Below are 16,868 nucleotides of genomic sequence, written 5' to 3'. Positions count from 1 at the left end.
GTGCAGCCCTCAAGCCCTTTCCCTTGGGCCTCCTCCAGGTGTTCATGAGAAAGACTCTTGACACGCTTTGCGTTGTCACACGCTTAACTTCTCTCCAGGGTTCCCAGTCCCACTTGGGAACCGCAGAACAAAACCACAAGTATACGACTATGTTTTCTTAACAGAGTAAAAAAGAGCATCTTACACCTTTACTAATATATACACCAGATGGTATTGGTAATGTTTGTCTCCCCTTTTGGAATTAAACTCTGCATGAAACCTAAACGGAAGAGGATTTTCCAGTGTGTGGGGAAAGGGGGCATCTGGGGTGTTAAGAAGGCTTATTGTGCAGGCTCTGTCTCTGTCTCTCTGCATCTCTGGTCTATCTCTCTCCATCTCTCTCTGTCTCCTGGTCCCTCTTTCTGCCTCTGTCTGTCTCTGACTCATTCTCTTCTGTGCTTGTATATAAAAGACTAATCTTGGACACTGCTGGACATGCATCCAGTCGAGGTGTAGCCCGTCCCCGAGTTGCCCCCAGCAGCACCTCAGGTCTCCTTGCTGGAGGAGGGGGAGAATTCAGAGTAGCATGCACGTAACTCTAACGGCATCATATGAGAAGCTTACATTACAGGAGAAGAGAATAGAACAGAATGTGGGGTCAAAGCACAGAGGAAGGGTTATCACCCTGAGAAATGTTACCCCCTTTGATGAACTCAGTGCTCCCGACAAGCACTGTTGTGAGACAATCACCCGTGAGTCTTAGGGCCGCCCGGGAAGGGGCCTCCAGACACCCTAGGCAAGGAGGGCACACAGATGCTACTAGGACAAATGCAGCCACGTGTACACTTAGCTCTCACTTACAAGGACACAGAAGAACAAGAGAAGAAGCCTCACATGTACGTGGGAAGGATGCACAGGGAAATCTGAACCGGCAAATCATTTCAACAACAAACTGGAATCCCAGCTTTCCAGGGTCCAGGCTGACGCGGCTTCTCTGTGCTGACTGTCGCGGTCACACAGGAAGTGCCACGTGCTGGTTTGAGTGTCTCTGTGTCCCGCTCCATCTGACTTCCCACTCGCCTGCTCTCTCCCATCATTTAATTCATTTTTTACATCTTAATTTTGACTCAACTAGTCTGTGTCTCTAATAGTTTATTATTCTCTAAATTACATGGTCAGCAGGCAGTATTCCCTCATCCTCCCTCTCCTCACCATGGGGCAGACATAAAAATGTGAACACATTTTTTTTTTTTTTTTGGGTTCTTTGAGGGGGACGCTAAGCAAACCATTCTTTCAGATACATTTAATGTACTGAGAACAAGGGCACTTGGACAGTAACATAATCAATTACCAGTTTCTCCACGGATTCTTCAAAAGAATGTCAAAGTAAATGTGTTAGAAATGAACAAAAATGAAACCTTGGCACTACGACATCTGGACACTTGGTGAAGACCGTGTATTTATTTTGGTTCTCTTCTTTAAATTTAGAAGTGCCTCAAATTTGGTGTCTAAAAGGTTAAAGAAAACACAGTGAAAACAAAACTTTAACACTTAAAACAAATAAGGCAATACCAGACCACCATACTTTCTGGATCCCAGCATATATAATTTTATAAGCCACATATAATGCAAAATATAACCTCATCTTTCTATAACTACGCACACTTTTTTCTACAGCATTTGTTTCTGCCTTATAGCAGATGCCACGTAGTCAACAAGGTAAAACACTTTCCACAATTTTCAGCATATCAGTTTTATACCCCCTATGACATCATTCCTATGGTTGCTGTTAAGCCCTGACTTTTAGGCAGTGAAAATTCACCGGGCATCTTCACCAAGTCTGGAAGGGTCCTCGGGGCATGTCACCCCTCTCCTCACCCTCCCACCTTCCTCTTGGGAATCTGTGGGCAGCGCTGTAACGCTACCTGACACATCTTCTGGACCTCAGGAGGCTTGGGTGCCTTTGTGGGTTCTTTCCCAAGACTTTCCATGGAGCTACAGGATCCTGCTCTACCCTTGCCTCACCACTTCTAAGTGTGGAGTTTCCCAGAGGAGTCTCTCCTGCTTTTGGGCTCCTTCTGACATCTGCCAGACCACCACGAGGCCTCGGTGCCTTTAACCTTCTGGGGATCCCCCTCCTCCAGTCTATTTAATTTGAGGACAGCGTAGGCCTTCATTTCAGCTTTTCCCCTTTCCTTGTTCATGTCAAATTTCCAGGGCTGGGCGTTCTGACACTCGAAAGACAGCACACTTGAGGATTAAAAACATGATTCAAGAACACACTGTCTCACCTGAAAGTTCCAAGATCCTGTTTTTCAACTCAAAAGACAAGAAAGTGTTTGCTGTTTTCTGCAGTTCATTTGTAGAGTTAGAAACCAGACTCAGAGGCCTGTGCCGAGCCGTCAGCTTTGGCCGCACCCGTTAGGCTAAAACTTAACACAGGTTTTACTCACATGAGGAAAGAGGGGCGGCGGCAGCTTCAAGCCCAGCCTCTCAGCCCAGCGACACTGCATCTCCGGCAGCTTCAGTGGGGTGAGTCCCAGAAGAAGCCACCGTTTTAGCCCCCGGAGAGAGGGGTCCTGAGCCAATCAGTGATGCCGAGGCCTCGGGTCACCTTACCCATCACTGTGGCTTCATAGGGGCGGGGCTCTCCCTCATAAAGCTTATGGTGCTGTTGAAGGGCCAAGCACTTTGATTTAAAAAAAGGGTGGCAAAAAATGGCAAATTTCAGAACTATAATTTAACATAAGGTCAAGGGTCATTTCAGTGACCCTCTACAACTGCACAGAACCTTTCTAAGGATATGAATATACATTATCATGTCTGCTTCTGAGGACAGTTTTGTAAAAGAGAAAAATGATTATAATCCTTGTTTTATAATGCAGGTGAGTCTCACATTAAGAAGCTAACATGGGGATACACTTCTATATCAGGGCTTTTAATGTCTGTTTCAGTTTTATATATGCAACAACGTGCTGAACTTCAAACTTTAGCATTTTCCCAAAGCCTGCTACAACTTTTAAAAATTTAATCAAGTTAGATGAATAAAACTTATAGATGTATATACTTATATATATATATATATATTTATAAATTTAACTCAGCTAAGTTGATTACATACTCTCTCTCTGCCTCTCTTTCTCTCTCTCTCTCTCTTTCTCTCTCTCTCTCTCTCTCTATAATTTTAAGGAACTATGCAAATCAGGCTCAATTTGATAATCATATATATTTTTCTTGACACTCAGCCTCAAATTAAAATCTAATTTAACATGCTATTGCTTACATTGTTCTCTACTGTCATTTCTATGAGGATTTATACAATATAGTCCTTTGGATTCTGCTTACATATCTGACATGTAGTAATGTGTTCATGTATTCAGCATCCTATTGACAATTTCATTTTACTCTTACTTGGCTGATCTTACGGACTGAGAGTCTTCTTTGGCACACAGTTTAATGCGAAGCACACGCTGAGGCCTGGAACTCTTTCAGCACTGAGTGACTTCTGCTAAATCCCCACAGCAGCCTTCACTTGTTTTCACTATACAGCCGGCAGGTGGCTGGTATCTTATTCATGCTGCCCTCTGTTGCTGCTCAGACCCGGTGCCCGTGGTCAGCACAGCTCAGCACTCACTGTGGGATGTTAGGCTGCTTTCAAATAATTGCAGATGCCTTTCAGATACTCTGTTTCCAGAAAGTTTTACTTTTAATCCCACACACTTCTATCTTCAATTATTAATAATTTGCTCAAGACCAAGTCTGGATGATGCTAGAAGCTTGATCTTACACTCGACAAGCTGTTTTTGAAGAGGTCCTGGAAACTTGATTAGAATATCCAAAGTTTCCCCAGAAATCAGATAACATATTGTGACATTTTTCATGTATATATGTATATATATGAATTCCATCATATATTTAAAGAAGAATTAACTCCACAACTATTCCAAAAAATTGAAGAAGGGAACACTTCCAAACTCATTTTATGAGGCCAGCCTTACCCTGATACCAAAGTCAGACGCCATGAGAAAAGAAAACTACAGGCAATATCCTTGATGAACATAGATGTGCAAGTTCTCAACACTAGCAAACTGAATTCAACAACACAGTAAAAGGATCCTACACCATGATATAGTGCATTGTACCCCTGAGATGCAAGGATATTTCAACATATGAAAATCAATTAATATGACAAACCACATGGACAGAATGGAAGGTGAAAGTCATATGCTTATCTCAATAGATGCAGTAAAAGCATTTGGGAGAACTCAATACCATTTCATGATAAAAACTCTCAAGAATGTACGAATAGAGAGTAATTACCTCGACATAACAAAGGTCATATACGAAAAGCCTACAGTGGATATCATATTCCACAACGAAACATTGAAATGTTTTCCATTAAGATCTGGAAAAAGGCATCCCAGAAAACATTTTCATTGCCTATCCAACATGGAGCAGAGCATGGAAAAGACTTTTTGAAGTGCCACTCCTCAGAAATATCCCCTCTTTGTTTTGGCTATCACTACAAATTCATGGCAAGACCTCAAAAACCCCACCAAGACTCTAGGATATTTTTTAATCCCCCAGAGCAATAAAGTCTTATGGCTCCTGTATTAAGACGGCTGGTTTGAACAGTGGCATTTTAGAGATGGCTGGATTTGATACCTGGCATCAGTGTCACTGTACAAATTTTATAAGAGAAATGACAGATTGAAAGTCTAAGCCATAAACACACAGCCAGTTTTCAAAATAAAGGCAAAGCAAAAGAAAAGTTGTTTAAATTCATTTCCCCAGCTACCAAAAAAGACGTCCCAAAGCTGTGAAAAGTAAGTATAGAATGGAAGCAGTGCTGTGAACAATAACCATATATTCTTATTTGAAAGGTTAACGCCAAGGTCCCAAGGAGATAATTCCATTTTAGAACTGACATAAAACTTCACTCACCTACTGGCATTATTTTACTATTTTCTGAGAGAGAACCTTATTCAGAGACCTTGATCTCTTGTGTTTATTAACATCTGATTCTGAGTCTCCTATTCTTGTCAAACTTCAACTCCAAGGTCATGCTTTTCAAACCGCCTGCCCCCGCCCCCACCACAACACACACACACACACACACACACACACACACACACACACACATTTTGTAGTAGAATCTTCTTAGCACGTCCCCCTCAAGATTCTGGTACCTAGATCCTCTTTATCTCATGCTTGCCAGCATTGCTCATCTTCCTTATTCTTGAGGAAACATCACTCATAAACACTCCATCCACCTGACGCTTCCATAAACTTCCTTAGTCCCAAATCACTCCTGCTCTCAGCATCTGCCGAGGTCTCTGAGGGGTCCCTAGGAGTTGGACTGTTCTTCATGAACCTGTTACAGAACAAGCTGTAAAATAAAACACGTAGATACAGAAGTGCACAAATCAACATCATCATTAATTGTGGCTTAGGTACTTCTGTTAGAGAGATGTCCGTCCTAATACTGAATTCCAAGTTTGCAGGCTTATCGCTGCTTCCAGTGTGCTGGACCAGGGCGAGCTTCCTCCAAAAGCTGTGGACTTCTCGGCAATGTGCAGCTTGGGGTTGCAGACGAGAGCACGAGCTTTCTGTGGACAGGATGGTTCTCGAGGGAGGAAGGATGAAGCCGAGCTGTACCTGCTCAGTGATTCTTACCAAAAGCACCCATCAGCTAACTCACTCCACCTTCCAGAGGATGGAGTTACTGAAGGGCAGAGAGAGGCCAGCGTATGCTTTAAGGACACATACACACACACACACATTTCTTTTACGCTGATGTGCAAATGGCTAACCCCAAATTACATCCAGCACACTATCTGTTTCTACACTCATGCTGTGGTTGCTGTTAAGTGTTAGTGGAAAGAGGGGAGAAACTTCTAAACTAATTCAGAACTAGGGACCTATGGAAAGCTAATATTCAACCACTATTGCCCCTTGATCCATATTTCAAATCCATATCTATGTTTATAAAGATAATTTCGTTTCTTGAAATGTCTCTTTTCACATTTCAATACAGATTAGGTGAAGGTGTTAAAATGAGTTTAGAAGTGTCCCCCCCCCACCACCCCCCCGCCCTTTCTAAGTTTTGGAAGAATCTGTTAGGATTGGTGGCATTATTATTTTTCCATTCCTAAATGTTAGGTAGAATACAATAGTGTAACTCTCTGTGCCTGGTATCATTTTTGTGGAAAGTTTTTTTAAACTTCGAAATCTATGTCTCCAATAGGCAGAGTTAGTCAGGTCATCTCTTTTTCCCTTGATTGATTGGGTAATTTTTCAGGATGATTTTTACCTTACCTATGTTATCCAATTCACTGGCATAACATTTTTATTGTGTCCTCCTAGCATCTGTAGAATCATTAGTGGTATAGTATCGTTCTTGCTTGCTATCGGTAATTCATGTCTTCTCTCTTTTATTCTTGACCATTCTGATTAGAAGTTTATCATTTTTATTGATCTTTCCAGGAAACCAGATTTTGGCATACTGATTTCCTCTGGTGGTTTTCTGTTTTCATTTTCACTGATTTCTTATAATATCTTTTTCACTTACTTTCTTCTGCCAGGTTTCGATTTCATCTGTTATTCCTTCCCTAGTTTCTCCTGGAGGAAGCTTAGCTCAATAATGTGAGACCTTCTTTTCTCATTAAAAAAAGCAAAATTAAAGCTGTACACTTCCTTCTGTTCTGCTTTTATTGCATCCCACAGATTTTCATATATTGTTGCTCATTTCTGTTAAATTCAAAACATATTCTAATTTGCCTTGTGATTTCTTTTGACCCAGGTACTGTTGAGGAGTTTATTGTCTAATTTCAAATTCTGGCATACTTTACAAATTACCGGATACCTGATTCAATTCTGCTGTAACCAGAAAACATAATTTGAATGACTTAAATCCTTTAAATTTATTGAAATTTATTGCGTGGCCCAAAATATGACCTACCTCAGTGAATTTTCCAGATGCACTTGAAAATTAAGTGTCTCTGTTGGTTGGAGTGTTTGATTTCCCACATTTCTCTTCACAAAACAAAATCTAGATGGCAAAGTGACATGTCAGAAACTTGGCAATAATAATAATGATAATAATAACAATAATAATCTGTAGAGAAAGGGAGTGTATTTGGGATAGCACATCAGGAATACAAGCTTTCAGGAACAAAAAGAAGGGCCAGATGTAAGGTGGATATGATCTTTGCAAGCAGTGTTGTTTGTGGCAGCCGTAGGGTAGCCCAGGGACATTGTAGGGCTACTTGCCAAGAGCAGAAGTAGACAGCAGTTATTCCCAAAGCTTTGTAAAGAGTCAAAGTGAAAACTGAAGTTCTGTTCTCATATCTTATTAAATTATGAAATGAGAAATAGTAGCTTCTTTCTGTATCTCTCCTCCCTCCACTGACTTTTCAGTTTGGAACCTCTAAGATAAATCCGTTACATGGAATACCAAGTGTGAACCAAGAATGGTGGTATGAAAAATAAACAAAAAGAAACTCTTTAGTTTCCCAGTTTGCGGAAGCATAGAAACTCGACAGTATTTTGACTTGTCAGCAAAGCAGATATGGATCCGAGCACACACTGGCCTGTGAAATCCGTTTGGTTGTTGTAATTGCTGTTGTTTAGTCTGTAAGAGTCCTAGGAATTTACATCAATGATGTGACAGTGCTAATGTATTCCAGTGGACGAATGTCGATGAGTGTTATGTCACCCTTGGTCCTTCAGTCAATACCACGTGTTAAGGAAAGCCTGGCACCTACGGAAATAAGGATGGGAGCTTGAGCAAATCCGATTTTTTAAACACAGAGTAGGTCAGAGCAGCCTGACTAAATACCAAGATTCACGGACGGAAAAGTGAGAGATGACATTAGAAGGAGGAGAATCACCAGACGAGCCAGAGGACTGTGAACACCGTCCCAGAAGTAACTTGGATAGAAATAAAAATATACTAATTTATTCTTCCATTAATTCCTATTGTTTTCTAACATTGCTACATTTTTCCTGATTAGAGTGTATAAAAACCATCCAAATTCAAGCATTACAAAATCCAGTCATGTATTAAAAGAGTGGGAGTCTCCCAAATTGGTGCGGTACCTAATATATTACTACTGCCTAACATTCTGAATATTTCTTTGATTTTTCCTTCTGAATATACAAGTGTATTTAATATTTTTATAGAAAGTAAATTATGCCTTGTATAAAAAAATGACGTTTTATTTTAGCTATTCTAAAATTTTTGTCTCATGTATGGCAAAATGTCGCTTTCTCTTGGCTATTCTGCTTGCACAATATTCCATGTTAAGAAATACAACTGTCCCATCATTCTTTTTAAGCATGGTATAGTAGTTTCTTATAAAAATATGCAGTAATTTATTATATTTGATGAGTTCTTCCTAACATGTCGCTAATATAAACAGTGCTACCTTCTTGTATATGTTTTTCTAGACTTGAGGAAGTATTTCTAGAGTATACATTGCTAAAAACAGAAATGTCAGGTTATAAAGCACATAATATTTACAATTTTACTAGACATTACCAAAATGCTTTCTAAAACGTAGTATCAATTTATATGTCCACTAAGATTGTAGAAGAGAGACCATCTCACTGCAACTTCCCAGTAAGGATATTACCTTTCCATATGTAAAAAATTGAATACTCCAGAGGTGACACTTTATTGTTGTTTAAGTTATCGATTCTGTAAATTTTAGTAAGGTTGAAGATACCTCAATATGTTAATTAGGCCACATTCTTTTCCACTGAATTGCCCACTTTAACAATCTAGTACAATATTCCTGCCAAAGTTCTACATGCAATTTGTTAAGGGGACTCCATAGGCAGCAGAATGAACCTTCTATGCATATGACCTAAGCATAGCCTTGGTACCTAAGCACTGGCAGGAGATATTAGGAGTTGGGGGACCCTGTCCCAACCTTTTCTTTGGTGTTTAAGTCCTTTGCAAGACCTTACCAAATGTTCTGAATGTGGATAAATACCCTGGAGTCCTTAGAACAAGCCCCGTCTGAGGTCCCCTAAGACCACGCACCAATATGCTGTCCCACTCCCACTGCAGGGTTATTAGAGCATAGTTTATTTTTACCAGCACCAGGAAAGACAGGGACCAGCATGCGGCAGCCCCAGGGGTTCCTTGAGGTTTACAGTTCAAGAAGCTGAGAAGACCTGTTTCCACAGTGTCTGTGGCGTGGCTGTGGGGACAGCAGCTGGCAGAGGCCAAGCCTTGCCTTCTAGACCTTCGGATGTCTCCACTGTAGAAGGGGCATAGCTGGGGTGTAGATGTTCAAATACAAAACCTGACACTGAGCAGGCGATCTAACTCAGTGCACTTTGAAGGGGACATCCGTGGCTCCATGAACTTTGATTGTCAACCCCTCGTCCTGGAAAGAGCTGGGGCTTTTGGGAGAAGGCTCTTCTACCAAAAGTTGTGGAGTGAGAGCTCAACATGTGGGACGGAAATGGTACTGTCAATACGCCACCCTCAGGGACGCCTGTGTTGGAGCCGCTGTATCTGGGAAGAGAGAAGAACACTGGGGGGACAAACACTGAACATTCCCTGCTCCGCCTGTGGCAGAGTCTGTCCTTTGCCTGGTCCAGAGACACACGTGCTTCTGGGAAGCAGCCAGCCACTTGGCAAGCAGCACCCGAAGCGCTCACCACTTCCTGGGTGAGCTCGGTATGCTCTAGGTCTTCCCATTGGCCTCAGGGGCACAGAGAGCTGGCAAGGCCCCAGAAGAAGGACAGCGCCTTTGTGGTTGAAACACAGTGTGTCCAGCCGTTCAGCGAGGACGGGACACCGCTACCAGAGCGTTCATGAGAAAACTGTTTACTTTTTGGGGACTTGGTCTCAAGCGGGCCTTGGGCAAAGGGCTTAAGCCTGTCTGAAAATAGGGATATTAACCACTGTGCCGTCACGGGACAGAGAGCACACAGCTGGGTGGCCTGGCACTTGCCTGTTTAACATCCCCAACTCCCCACTCCCCTCACCTCGCACCTCTCCCCGTGTGCCCTTTGTACCCAAACTGAGTCCCCCGGAAAAAAGAACAGAGTTCACGTGAGCTCACTCAGATGTGAGGGAATCTGTTTTGGTTTGCTTATCCGCTTCCCGGCAAAGTTACCTTTTCCCCTGGTCACCTTTGCCAGAGCACACTAACACCCTCACTGCCTTCCCACCCGTGTCTCTCTCACCTCCCCACATGCCCTCCATATACCTTATACCCCCATGTCCTAAGATGTTGTCTGGAACCCTAGCCCTGAGAGGCTAATTGTCTCAGCAAAAGACCCTGTGTTCATATACGCTAGAAGGGCATGTGGTCCAACAGTGAATTAAATGTTAAGGCTTTCTCCCATTGTATCCCATTAGAGTGCCTGATGATATGCAACAGGGATATGCAATCAGCATGCCCCCACAATTTCACATACACTAGAAGGGCATCTGGTCCAACAGTGAATTAAATGTTAAGGCTTCCTCCCATTGTATCCCATTAAAGTGTCTGACGATATGCAACAGGGAGGTTACATGGAGGACCACTATCCAACAAAATTAACTTCCAGCATTTCAACCTCAGGCCCTAGCTCACCAGCCCCTTTCCTTGAACTTCCACATTTCCCTTGGAAAAATGGCAGGCCCCAGTTAACCAGCCCTTCTCTTATTTCTCCTTCCTCCCCAACCCCCATCCCACAGGAAGAACTGCATCCTCTGATGCAATCCCAAAGTATGACTTCCCCCCGCCTCTACAGCTCTCCATGGACTGGTAACTCCCAGGCAGCAAACTGAGAAGCCTACCTGCGCCTGATGTATCTACCCTGAGCCCCTGCACAAACGCCACACAAACACATACAACTGATGCTGCTTATTTATCTTCTGGTTTTATTCCAGGTTTACTGGTGTCTCCCTCTCTGTACGTTTCACCACCAGACCTCTCTTCATTTCTTCGTGTGCAGGACAACCATGTTGACCGTTCGCCTTCATCTGAAGCAGCTTCTTAGGTCAAGGGTGATGCTCCATCACACGCATCTCAACATCGGGAGTTCCTTTGGAAACACACACAGACACACACATAATAACCCATCCTCCCTGAACAACGCTAAAGACCGCTTTAACTTTTTAAGGCCCTGCCCAGGAGACAGAGTCACATTCCCTGTGATCTCTTACATTTCCTCCAACCACATATTAGAAACGATTCTTCATCATCTATGCAAAATGGCCACTGTTCTCACCATAGCCGTGGGAGGTGAAGGAGATGCATGAGAAAATTAAAAGGTGACTGTGATGATCAAAACAGAAAAAAATGACGGGACAGCGGGGCTTAAGGCTTTGCCCAAAGGGGACTCACAGACCTCTGTGGAAAGGGGGTGGTGGGGGGAACCTGAGGCAAGCCCAAATTTAAGGGGGCGGTACAGGAGGCCTGAGGGTGGGGTTGACGGCCATGGAATGACAGTTCAGAGACGTGCACCTTTGAATCTCAGTGACTTTGACGCTCATGCTGCTTCACTTGCCTAAAGCTTCCCTAGTCAGCACCAGTTCTGCACTGCAGTTTTCCAGATGTGCTGTCTCACCCTGATGCCCTCACGCCCTGGTGTCACTGTATGCCTCTGAGCCTCAACTTCTCCATGAGTGAAATAAATGACCCAGCTGACTCGTTTCAGCGCCCAGCCCCTGGGCCCCTCACCTACCTGTCCTCCTCTCACTTACCTGTCCCGGTGGTGCCTTCCTCCCTGGGGTAGTAGCGCAGGGGATTGGGCCACAGGTCCTCGCTGATGATCTGGTAGGGGAAAGGGGCCCGGTCGGGACAGGCCAGGCCAGGCCAGGCCCACACCCCTCCCCCCGAGCAGCCAAACAACATCGCCATTGCTGAGGAGGCCCAGAGGCACCCCACCTCAGCAATCCTGCTAGATCCTGCAAAGCTGTGGTCAGAGAACCACCTGAAGAAGTCATGGCTGCTGCTGTGGTGCCTGCGGCTATACGCCTCACTTTTAAAATGCCGGTGCCACTGAATTGGAGTGGAATGAGCTGCCATGTATCCTGTGGGAAAAGGAGCATGGGAGAAGGGCCTAAATCATGTTTCAAGTTCACCTCACCCCATCTGCCCTCCCCCACAGTCCAGGGAGCTGTCTCTTGCCAGTGACGTTAATGAGATACTCCTTAACAACCACTTCATTCTGGAAATAGCGGTTGTTCCCGAAAAACAACACGATCTTGCAGCAATCACTGGGAAAGCTGAGTTTCTGCACCTGATGGGACAAAGTGGAGGAGGAGGGTGAAATCTGTCTCCAGTAGACCTGCTCTTTCCTGCTTTCCGGGATAAATCATTTCCCCTCTCCTCCCCAGCCTCAGCCTCCCCAGCCTGACCTTCAAGTTGGTCATGTAGCTAAGCATGTCTTTATCTAGGTCACTCATCGTGGCTGACATCTGGGGGTGGTTCACAAACTGCTTTACGTCAAGGAGCCTCTAGATGCCGGAGGTAAAAGGCCTACGAGCACAGAGCGAGCCTAGAGAGCAGCCTAGGAGTGTCTGATCTCAACTCCCCACTAGTATGTAGTCCTATTCCTTCAATACAGACTGCATGAAGGCACAATGAGCCCCTCGGGGTGTGCATATCTGTGCACGAAAACAGGGAGCCTCCGTTTCTGAGAGGGAGGCCCTGACCTCCATCTGGACAGAACAAGCTTATATCTGCACAGCAAACACTCCTGGCTCTAACTAGGATGAGCATTCATAACTCCCCACTCTCACCCCCATTTCCCTTGATGGTTATTCCAAGGAGAACCTGTGCACAAGACAACTCTTTTGTCTCAAGAGGCCCTGGTACTAATGACAATACCTTTTTGGACCTCTGCAACTAAAGCCCTAGTCTTGCTTCCTGCTATGCAGAAAATCAGCATGCCCCCACAATTTCAGGATCACATTTCCATGAGTGTGCCCACAATGCAAAATCCAATGGATACATTTTGGTACCCAAACGGCCCTCTAAGTTAGGTACCTCTTGCTGTAGCCCAGCCACCCCGTGGTCTCTCAACTACAAAATTAAGGATACAACTTTGACCCAGAAGCCAGGGATGCTCTGGATGATGGTGCTTCTGTGTTCTAGATAGGTCTTCCGCCTCCCAAGTATTCTGAGATTGAGACGAGCGCAGGCTCGGCTGCATTGCCTATTCAGAGGCTCCAGCTCTAACTGCACGGCCTCCAGCGCCTCCAGCGGGGACGGGGCGCTCTGCGGGGACGGCCCTGGCTCTTCCTGACCCTCCTCCTGGGGCTTCTCCTCCGGCTCTTCCACCAGCATCTGCTCCTCCTGCTGTTCCTGCTCCTCCTCCTCCATCACCACCTCCATCTCTTCCATGATGTCCTCCACAGGCAGCCAAAACACCTGCATGATCCGCACCAACTCTCCCTACAACCGGGCCGCGCCTTGCGGCACCACCTCCCCGCTGAAGATGGCGGCTTCCTCGCCACACCCATCAGCTAGTGCCGGCACCCTACCCACCTCCCGCACCACACCTGGGGACCCGCGGGCCCCTGCTTCCTGAGGATCCCCTCCCACACCTAGGATGACCCCGGGTCCCTGGGCAGTGCCGCCTTCCCCGGGCCCCGCCTTACTGCCCATGTGGATCTGGCTCTGCGCTGGGGCAACGGCGACGGTGTGGCAGTTGGAAGCTCAGCACGTGGGCGGCAGAGAACGCAGCACCAGCGACCGCAGTCACGCTTCGCTGCAGACTGAATCGTTCCCTGGAGCCTCTGCGGTGAAGAGGTCTGAAACGCATGCGCAGGACCTTTGGCCACCAGGCACGCGTGACCAGGCGGCGAGAAGGAGCTGCAAGCCACGCCCAGGCTGCTCGTCCCCATCACGACCAATCAGGGCGAGGACAGTGGGCGTCACCCTCGGCTGCCTCGCGAGGACAGTGGGCGTCACCCTCGGCTGCCTCGCCCCTCGCCTTGTGGAAACAGGCCAGCCTCCAGGATTGCCGGGTCCCCCAAAACACCCCTTTTGCCACGCCCAGACCGAGCGGCCCAGGTTCCCCAGGGAGCTCGCCTCCAGCGAGGCCTCCGGCCTTGTGTCTGGCATTCCCGGGTGCCCTGCGATACCTATTTGGCCTGTGTCAATTGGAACCAGGAGTTCCCGCTCGGAAATCAGAACATCAGAATGCGGTTTCCCTCAGGACCTTTAACCACTGGGAGCTCTCAAAAACTGTACAAGGAAATGCATGGTGGCCAAGGTTGCTGGATAGTTTTCTTCCAGGGGACAGAGAGCCCGAAGCTCTGTGGCATGAGAGGCGAGTGTCCGGCAAACCCAGCTCTTTGCTAGACTTGAATTCCTTTGTTCAAGTGCAGGAAAGCCATGGAGTGAAGAGCTCCGTCTGAGTGTCTGTCTGTCTCCTCTCGGCCTTTGTGTGTGTGTGTGTGTGTGTGTGTGTGTGTGTGTGTGTGTGTGTGTGTGTGTCTGCGTTCTTGTTTCTATATGTATCTGGTCCCTCCCTCCGTGGCCCACTCTCCTGGGATCCCTGTCCCCTCTGGAGACTTAAACTCTCAGAGAAGTTCATATGTTGGTTTAATTAATACAGACTCTAAATGTCTTTAGAGTTATCAACACCACGTATAATACTTTTATTGCACTTAGGTTAACTAAAAGTCAGCAACCTCATCTAGTCTGTTACAAAATTTGTCAACAACAAAAAATGGTATTTTGATATTTTCATATGTAATAAAATAGAAATAAATGGGATTACAGCTTTTAGGTAAACTCTTTGAGAATAATTTTGTGTCATGGTATGTTACTTAAAAATAGTTTCTCCGAACCTTTCTGGTAACTTGAATCTAGAGGTTTTCTACCTTAAGTTAAATGATGAGAATTCAGTGAATATCCATATAATTTCCAAAATAAAATACTGAAATATTAAATGCCTAGCAAGTCAGCTTACCTACTTTTGCCTTATTAGAGAAAAGCTAAAGATGCTTGACGTTATTGGACACGTCTTATACCACACTGAGGAAAGAAACTACACTGTGAGACGATATATGTTTCTAGAGGTGGTTATTGAATATACTCATAAGTTTGCCAGTGAGGAAATGCTGATATGACACATGGTTACCGATTACTTCTTGGTTTTATCTAGACATTGGAGTTTTAATGGTTAAGAATTTTAATTAATATATGTAATTGGATCTGCTAGAAAATAATAAGGGAAATATATACCTGCTTCTGATAACAGATTGTAAATTTTCTTTACTGTTAAGTAATCCATTTTAAATATCTGTGTTTACCTTTGAAATTTTTCACTGCCACTTTGGTTGAGTAAATAGCTATTGTTTCATAGCAACTTACCATCCTACTTAAGTGTTGTCCCTGCCCTAAAGTTCGTTTGTAAAAGAAGTACATGAATGATGTATTTCTGCAAAATGAGAAACTGAGAAATGATAAACTGTGAAGGAACAATCCTTGGTTATATTAGTATGTACGATCTCTATTTAAAAAGATGGTGACACAGGGAACGTATTCACTGAAAGGGAAATTTAAGCTGAGATGACAAAATACAGGAAACAACTAGGAGTAGGATGGGCATAGAGTGCAGGTAGTTTCCACTCAGACATACATTACCTGTAAATGCCTCATGACAGAACAGAGCATAATTTAAATGCTTTGATAGGAAAGGTATATACAATAATATATAATCTAATGAAAGGAGATAGTTGTAAAGTAGAATATATATGATATGTTTCTCCTTAGTATGAATGTACCCTTGGTTTGGGTGTATAATCATTAACAAATATCCTTGGCTATATATACTTCTCTATCTCCACTGCAAGTAATAAAAACCAAAAATTGTCTGAAAAGTACTATCTGGCTCTTCTGGGGCAGACACTGTGGAAACATAATAATTAAATAACCACTTAACCCATTACTCAGAATTCATTATTACCAGTCTTGAGTACTCAGCATATATTGAAGATATTGGTGAAATAAATTTATCAAATCTTCCTCTATGGTTAGTATCCCAGCAGCCATACACATTTTAGAGATATTAGTAGTTCCTAGGATTTTTTAAAGCCTACAAGTCATTAGGAGAAGAAACTGAAAGAGGTCTTCTTATCTAGAATCACAGGGGCAGGCAGAAGACCTGCCATACAGTAAGATGTTCCTGTCAAATGTGAGATAAGCAATGCAGTACTGGTTCTACAAATCTAATACTGAAATACAGTTACCTAAAAATCATAATACAGAAAATGTTAGCTTCCTTTTGCTGTTGTACGACAAACTTAGTGGCTTAAAACAACACAAACTATCTTATACTTATGGAGGCCAGTCTGAAAGAGGTCTTAGGGAGCTACAGTTATGGTTTCAGCAGTTGCTTCCGGAGGCTCCGGAGAGAATGTTTGTCTTCCTTGCCTTCAGCTTCTAGAAGATGTCTGCATTCCTCAGCTCATGGCTGCATCACTCCACCCTTTGTTTTGCTTTTCGTATCACCTTCTTTGATTCCCTCTTCCTTTTGTAACAACCCTGAGATGACTTTAGGTCCCCTTGGATAACCCAGGATAAATGCCCATCTCAAGGTCTTTAACCTAATCAAATTGGCAAAGATTCTTTTACCATGTTAGGTATCATATCCATTCTCATGTTCTAGGGATTAGAATGTAAACATCTCTAGGTGCTATTACTCAGCCTGCCACAGGACGGATAGAGATGAAACTTCTGAATCAGTTAGTATAAAGACAAAAAGGAAAATCCAAAATATGCATTTTTAAGTAGGATTTTTTTCCTCACAGATTCTTTCCTATGAAAGATCCCTAAACACTATTTTGTCCGGGAGATGAAGGCTATCCAGGGTACAATAGGGAAATACGATTTCTTAAAAGTCGTGTTAGAAAGATCTGTGGT

At 44.1% G+C, this 16,868-nt stretch overlaps 1 protein-coding gene across 5 annotated transcripts; it reads right to left on the bottom strand.

Moving 5' to 3' along the window:
* Positions 1 to 9,039: 9,039 nt before the first annotated feature.
* LOC309653323 (testis-specific Y-encoded protein 10-like) lies at positions 9,040 to 13,743 on the bottom strand. 5 transcript variants are annotated; one of them, XR_014259081.1, is made up of 7 exons: positions 13,035 to 13,743; positions 12,350 to 12,448; positions 12,120 to 12,231; positions 11,877 to 12,022; positions 11,693 to 11,762; positions 10,839 to 11,031; positions 9,040 to 9,508 (listed from the first exon to the last, which is right to left on the bottom strand). XR_014259081.1 is itself a non-coding variant. In XM_082447916.1 (6 exons), exons 1-6 carry the CDS (start codon positions 13,368 to 13,370, stop codon positions 10,988 to 10,990), a joined length of 807 nt encoding a protein of 268 aa, XP_082304042.1. In that variant the 5' UTR covers positions 13,371 to 13,743; the 3' UTR covers positions 10,804 to 10,987. The 5 variants fall into 5 exon arrangements, 1 of the variants encoding a protein (XP_082304042.1); XR_014259083.1 differs by having other exon boundaries at positions 11,923 to 12,022; XR_014259084.1 differs by having other exon boundaries at positions 12,350 to 12,427.
* Between the last annotated feature and the right edge of the window lie 3,125 nt (positions 13,744 to 16,868).

Source organism: Balaenoptera physalus (genome assembly GCF_965194825.1).
Source record: "Balaenoptera physalus genome assembly, chromosome: Y".
In the NCBI taxonomy this organism is placed as follows: domain Eukaryota; kingdom Metazoa; phylum Chordata; class Mammalia; order Artiodactyla; family Balaenopteridae; genus Balaenoptera; species Balaenoptera physalus.
This window is presented reverse-complemented; position numbering and strand designations above follow the sequence as displayed.

Excerpts from the sequence above, each read along its gene's own strand:
- LOC309653323 (XM_082447916.1), bottom strand. The coding sequence starts at position 13,370 with ATGCAGGTGTTTTGGCTGCCTGTGGAGGACATCATGGAAGAGATGGAG. Across the intron at positions 12,449-13,034 it reads CTGGCTTCTGGGTCAAAGTT|AGGCTCCTTGACGTAAAGCA; the intron begins GTATCCTTAATT and ends TCCGGCATCTAG. Across the intron at positions 11,032-11,692 it reads GGAAGGCACCACCGGGACAG|GAACTCCCGATGTTGAGATG; the intron begins GTAAGTGAGAGG and ends GTGTTTCCAAAG.